This window comes from Mandrillus leucophaeus, unplaced genomic scaffold, assembly GCF_000951045.1.
Source record: "Mandrillus leucophaeus isolate KB7577 unplaced genomic scaffold, Mleu.le_1.0 Scaffold337, whole genome shotgun sequence".
NCBI lineage: Eukaryota > Metazoa > Chordata > Mammalia > Primates > Cercopithecidae > Mandrillus > Mandrillus leucophaeus.
Genome location: NW_012103554.1, coordinates 2092953 through 2099982, shown reverse-complemented (window position 1 = coordinate 2099982; position 7030 = coordinate 2092953). Strand labels below are relative to the sequence as shown.

General features: G+C 40.7%; 1 protein-coding gene and 1 long non-coding RNA gene across 2 annotated transcripts in view; both read right to left on the bottom strand.

Annotated features, from left to right (window-relative positions):
* The window catches only part of LOC105545711, a 1028-nt gene extending 492 nt beyond the window's left edge, over positions 1 to 536 (bottom strand). The window contains exon 1 of the long non-coding RNA XR_001006973.1: positions 172 to 536. This is a non-coding gene — a long non-coding RNA (uncharacterized LOC105545711). The remainder of the gene's footprint in view (positions 1 to 171) is intronic.
* A 373-nt stretch (positions 537 to 909) lies between these two features.
* CCDC170 (coiled-coil domain containing 170) overlaps positions 910 to 7030 on the bottom strand; it is a 99614-nt gene continuing 93493 nt past the window's right edge. The window contains exons 9-10 of the mRNA XM_011988731.1: positions 4191 to 4427; positions 910 to 1967 (exon numbers count right to left, since the gene is read on the bottom strand). Of these exons, the coding sequence (XP_011844121.1) occupies positions 1767 to 1967; positions 4191 to 4427 (438 nt within the window). The 3' untranslated portion in view covers positions 910 to 1766. The remainder of the gene's footprint in view (positions 1968 to 4190; positions 4428 to 7030) is intronic.

The window sequence follows — 7030 nt, the reverse complement described above, 5'->3', positions numbered from 1 at the left end:
AATTAGGTATATTGCTTTTGCTTTTTGAAGAACTCACATAGTTTACACTTGTAAATCTGTCATTTATGGACATTAACTCTTTTTTTTTTTTTTTTTTTCCTGAGATGTAGTCTCACTCTGTTGCCCAGGCTGGAGTGCAATGGCACAATCGTGGCTCACTGCAGCCTCTGCCTCCTGAGTTCAAGCAATTCTCATGCTTCGGCCTCTTGAGTAGCTGGGATTACAGGCACACGCCACTACACCGAGCTTATTTTTGTATTTTTTGTAGAGATGGGGTTTTGCCATGTTGACCAGGCTGACTTTGACTTTTTGATGACTCACAAACGGTTGGCTGTATATTTTTCATTTTCTCCTAATGTTTGGGTGCACCAGATCTATTTTTTCCCCTTTCCTTTAATTTCATGCTAGAGTTTCTTTTAAGGTCAATAAAAAAAATACATTTTATATGATAGAAATAAGATAAATTGTCCAAAAGAGTAACACATTTTTCTCAGTGAAGAATATGATTCCCTGAAAAACTTGTAAAATAGAAATTTAAATGGAAAACAGAAAGTGACGGGAATTCATAATAAAATCCTGATCTTAAAAAGGTACCATTGCTGTGGGTGTATTGGATATATTGGTGAATAAGACTGTATAGGATTTCTTCATCTTATAAGGTTGGGCTCACAATAAAGCTTTCCACTTTAAAGGACTGAGATCGGCCCTGCTGAAACATTAACAATTACCACCAGATGTAATCTCGCAGCAACAGTTAGAACAGGCAAGTTTCTTACAGGACCTGAGACCGATGTAAGTTTGATCCAAATGAATTAGGTATATTGCTTTTGCTTTTTGAAGAACTCACATAGTTTACACTTGTAAATCTGTCATTTATGGACATTAACTCTTTTTTTTTTTTTTTTTTTCCTGAGATGTAGTCTCACTCTGTTGCCCAGGCTGGAGTGCAATGGCACAATCGTGGCTCACTGCAGCCTCCATCTCCTGGGTTCAAGTGCTTTTCCTGCTGAGTAGCTGGGATTACAGGCGCGCACCACCACACCTGACTAATTTTTTGTATTTTTAGTAGAAACAGGGTCTCACCATCTTGGCCAGGCTGGTCTCAAACTTCTGACCTCAAATGATATGCCCTCCTTGGCCTCCCAAAGTGCTGGGATTACAGGCGTGAACCACCGTGCCCAGCCTAGGTATTAACTCTTGATGGCGGGGGTATTTTTCTCCCTATATGCAAGCAATTCCCACCAGCATCATAGAGATTCAGGAAAAGCCGAGTCTGTGTAGCAGGAGAAGAGGCATGGTCTTTGAGGCCGGGTCAATGAGTTGTCCATCCTGGTTCCACCACTACCCAACCTCAACCATGGATAGGTAACTCCATGTCTGAGCCCCAGAAAGGTTGTAAAATAAAAATGTCACAGCTTCTCTACATGGTTATTATGAGAACTAAATTGGCCAGTAAAGCCCCTGACTTAAAATAGATACCCCCCAATGTTAATCTCCCACTCCCATTTCCCAATCTAACTCATGCAATCTGGTGGAATTCTTCTGGATCCTAAAATGCTAGTAAATGAAATCATAGGCGTTTTTAATGCTGAGCGTTTATCTAAAGCTGACACTTTTGAGATTGTTCTTGCAAGTGATGCATTCTCACTATATCATCAAAGCATAAAATATTCACAAACTGATCAAATCTCAAAGACATGAGGAATCTGTGAAATTGGGAATTGTGTCCCACATCTTATGGCCACCTCTCTCAAGAGACACAGTGTTCAATGAAGAAGTTGCAAATGGCCTTGTGGGTGCCTATCTTGCCCGGCAGTCACATCTTTGAGGCAGACACAGGTAAAAAAGTGATGCTGATGTGAATGGATCAGTCTTTCAAGACACTTGACGATTTCGTAATCAGGAAGAGCAAGGCTGGTCAGGTTCAAGCCTAGCATCTGGGACACCACCTCCCTGAAGTCTGCCAGCTGCAATATCAAACAGAAACTCATTAACTGGGAGAACAAAATGTATCAACTACTGCTGAACCAAATGCAACAAACAAAACACCTGTAGAAAACCCAGGTTTGCATGTGGGAGGGAAATTATCTACCCTCTTCCTAGTTCTCTCACTTATAAAATACCAGATTCCAGATAAGTCCCACAGCTGTCAACCTTCAGAGATTTCACAATCACTTTTCTGATGAGCCAACTGATGTGGTATTGGCTACTAAGTCAAGAATCCAAGTTAAGTAACCATGAATGAGACCCAGACCTCACTAAGTCTTCATTTTCTCATCTTCAGGTTGGGATTAACCATACACCTACCTAGGAGGGCTGTTCTGAAATTCAGATAACATGAAATGGTGACTGTGTGTGCTCTGCATACTAGGAAGGACTAAACAAATGTTGGTGGGGTTGTGTCAATGGATGGTAAACATGCTTTGGGATTTTAGCTGGCTGATAACCTCTTACACTAAAAAAAAAAAGAAGAACAAATAGCAAGAAAGTATAAGTTAATGAAAACAGGAGGACTTCTAAATTACTATCAAGTCACATCACACAGATTGCCATTTCACAAGCCATATTCCATGGGACTACTCTGGGACTTCTATTTCTCCATTGAAAGAAAAGTAGGAGACTGGGGACAATGGTTGAAATATGCCTCATACCCCTTCAAATTCTCATAGGCTGGTTTCTGTGGTTCCAGGTTAATGCAAAAGCAGATAAATCAGGGCATCTGGCCACCACCTCATTAAAGGCACCCTCCATATTAGAAAAGGGATGATCCAACCTGAGTACAGTTACATCCAAGAGAATGCCACCCAAACAGTCCCATCCCAGGCTCATTTACTCTGTAACCTCCTTCCCTTGCAGAGTCCAATTTGGGAATGGTTTTAGTTGTTACAGTTTGAATTTTATGACACCTCAAAATTCTTATGTTGAAATCTAATGACCAATGTGAAGATATTAGGAGGTGGGGCCTTTGGTGGGTGATTAGATCATGAGGGTGGAGCCCTCATGAATAAGATTAGTGTCCTTATAAAAGAGGCCCCGGAGAGCTGCCTTGCTCCTTCCACCACGTGAGGACACAGCAAGAAGGGGTTGACTCTGAACCAGGAAGCTGTGCTCACCAGACACCTTGACCTTGGACTTCTCAGCCTCCAGAACTGTGAGAAAGAGATTTCTGTTATTTATAACCTACCTAGTAGATAGTACTTTGTTACAGCAGCCTGAAAGGACTAAGATACCAACCTAGTCTCCCTGACGAAAAAGTTTCTCTCAGACTTCCACCCTTTCCAATGCAGCCAAAGCTTTTCATTCCGAAGAAGTTTCCTTTCTGAGAACACTCATTGTGTCGTCTGGCTTTCCCCATCTCTGCCTGACACGTGAACCAAAACAGAGGCAGCCAAAGTGGGGGGAAAAAACCTAGGATCAGAGTCCACTCTATGCCCTTTTGAGCTTCAAAAGGAGAAACAGACAAAAGCCAAAAGCAATGGAGGTCAAGCTGCCCGGTACATGTTTCTTTATGCCTGACCTCCTGATGGACTCACGAGATAAAATGCTCCTCCTTGTAGCCAGCAAGCAAATGAGTACTTTTTTTATGGCTTACATCTGTGCCTGGTTGGCCATCAAGTCTGGGTGCCACTGTGTGAGATTTGTGACTGTTTCCTGCGACTGATCTCTGCTACAGATAAGGCTTGCCTCCTGAGGCCGAAGCTCTGGTTAACGTTAGGAGCTCTGTGATGATGCAAACTTCAGAGGTGATCACCTAACATAACAGAAACCTCCCCAGAACCAGAACCTGTTTTTTCACCAAAACCCTTCCGCTGCTTGACTAAGAATGTCTTTTCCTTTCCTACAATTTGTGCCATGAAAATGTGAACAATTTTTCTTAGCGGGGTGAATCATAATGGTTACTTGAATGCCAAAAGATGCTGGAGGGGCAGGTGGATATGTTGAAAAGATATAGAAAGCTTTGTAAATTGCTTTTGAATAAATATGTGACTAGCTCTCGCTTCGGGAGCACATGTGTTAACATTGGAACAATACAGAGCAGATTAGCACAGCCCTCATGAAATGATGAAATACAAATTCATGAAACAGTCCATAGTTTTTAAAAAAGAAATGCATGAATAATTATTAATATCCAGCTCTTGAATTGTCCTGTCATTTCCTAAACAAGGTTTCATCACCAGATTTAGACCCACCTGCTTTTCTCTCTTTTCTGCTTCTTCCAAAGATTTTCTTAGTGTCTTCATTTCACTGGTTACCACTTCTATCATGTTTCTGGCCCTTTCTTTATTCTCCTTAGCCTCATGTTCTGTGGTATCCAGTTCTGACTTGACAGACATGAGCTTTTTCTCAGCTTCCTCCTTCATCTTCTCCAGCTGGTCTCTGGATTTGTTTAGATCTTCAATGGCTTTAGTCTGTTCCAAAGTTTTAATCTAGGAAGTCAAGAGAATGCTGATAACTCCTTTTGTATTTATTTAGGAAAACTGTATAAACATGACATATCAGAAGTCAATGGAATTCGCTTCATACCTTTTTTATGAATAAAGAATGGAGTTCATCTCAAACAGTTACAGATTTTGCTAAGCCTATGTGCTGGACAAACATGTCTTAAGACAGTTACAGCTAAAAACAACATATTAGAGTACACTTATTTGAAAAATCAATGAGATAAAACTGTAGACAGCATAATTCTGGGGTCAGATTTTAAAATTAAGCCTGCTGGTATGTGCACACACATTCTATGAGCTCCATAAGCAAAAGCAGCTTCAACTTTCTGCCCCGACCAACGGGACATTGCTGGTATATAAACATGAGGGAGAGCGAAATGTCCCCTCTTCTAATGCTCTATCCCATGAGAGCCCCACCTCAAATCCACCTCAGCAAGTCTTCACAACTGCTGTGAGGAAAATATAGATGGGCAGTTTTTCAGAAGCGTTTCTAACTTCACCAGTGAGTCTGGGAGGTGAACAGCTGCAACTGTGGGGAGGAGTAGTGTCTTCCTCTGAGAAGCTGTCCAAAGATCTTCAAGCCAAAACACACAGTATGCTGGAGGGTGAGGCACATTCTCTGTGTTAGCTTATTATTTAAGATTAGGCCAGAGTTGCTTACAAAAAGAATTTAAGGCCAGGCGTGGTGGCTCATGCCTGTTATACCAGTACTTTAGGAGGCTGAGGCAGCCAGGTTACCTGAGGTCAGGAGTTCAAGATCAGCCTGGCCAACATGGTGAAACCCCATCTCTGCTAAAAAATAAAAAATAAAAAAAAAATAAAAAACACACACACACAAAAGTTAGCCAGGCATGGTGGCAGGCACCTGTAATCCCAGCTACTCAGGAGGTTGAAGCAGGAGAATTGCTTGAACCCAGGAGGCGGAGGTTGCAGTGAGTTAAGATTGTGCAATTGCACTCCAGCCTGGGCAACAGAGTGAGAGTCGGTCTCAAAAAAAAAAAAAAAGAATGAAATTCTGACACATACTACAACATGGATGAGCCTTGAAAACACGCTAAGTGAAATAAGCCAGACACGAAAGGGCTAATATTGTATAATTCCACTTATATGAAGTACAGAGAATAGGCTAATTCATAGAAATTGTATGTAAGATAGAAGTCACCAGGGACTGGGGAAGAGGCGAAATGAGAGCTATTGTCTGATGGGCACAAAGTTTCAGTTTGAGACTATGGAAAGAGTTCTGGAAGTGGATAGTGATAATGGTTGTACAATATTGTAAAAGTACTTAACACCACTGAATTGTATACTTAGTAATGTTAAAGTGATATGTATTATGTTATTTTTATTTTAGCACAATAAAAAAAGAATTTGAAGCAACTTCACACAGACACAAATTGTTTTGACTAATCATTAAAAACAATGCAAATGAGCTACAATTTAGTATCCACTAGGTTGGCTAAAATAAAAAAGACAGACAATCACAAGTGTTAGCAAGGATGTGAGGAAACTAGAACTCTCATACACTACTGGTGGGAATGTAAAATGGTGTGGCTACTGTGGAAAATAGTTTGCCAGTTTTTAAAATATTAAACATAGAATTACCACATGACCCAGCAATTCCATTCCTAGGCGTATGGGCAAGAGAACTGAAAATTTATGCCCACACACAAACTGTACACAAATGTTCATAGAAGCATTATTCATAATCACCAAAAAGTAGAAACAACCCAAATGCCATCAGCTGCTGAATGGAAGAACAAAATGTAGTATAGCCATACAATGGACTATCATTCAGCAGTAAAAAAGAATAGAGTACTGTGACATGCTACCACATGGGTAAACCTTGAAAACATCATGCTAAGGGAAAGAAGCCAATTGCAAAAAAGAACACATATTCTATTATCTCATTTACATGAAAGATCCAGAAAAGGCCAGGGGCTAGTGGGAGGGCAGAATGGGGAGCAACCATTTATGGGTACAGGGTTTCTCTTGGAGGTGATGAAAATGTTCTGAAACATGATAGTGGTGCCATTTGCTATATGTACATATACTAAAAATCACTAAATTGTACACGTTTTTGAGACAGGGACTTGCTCTGTCACCCAGGCTAGAGTGCAGTGGCACAATCTCAGCTCACTGCAGCCTCTGCTTTCTGGTTTTGAGCAATTCTTGTGCCACAGCTTCTCCAGTAACTGGGATTACAGGTGTGCGCTACCATGCCCAGCTAATTTTTGTATTTTTAGTGGAGACATGATTTTGCCATGCTGGCCAGGCTGACCTTGAACCCCTGGCCCCAAGTATCCTCTCACCTTAGCCTCCCAAACTGTTGGGAATACAGGTGTGAGCCACTGCACCCTGCCTAAATTGTACACTTTTAAAAAGGGAATTTTATGATATATCAACTGTATCTTGATAAAGTTGTTATTTGAAAGTGCATTTACAAGGAAGCTCTTTAAAAGGATCAAAATAAATTAACTTGCAATAAATAAATAAACATATCAGTAAGGAATGAATAGACAAAGAGCAAACAAAGACCAGTACAGCTCTGAATTTAGTTCTGCACTTCCTGACAATTGAGATAAAGTGTT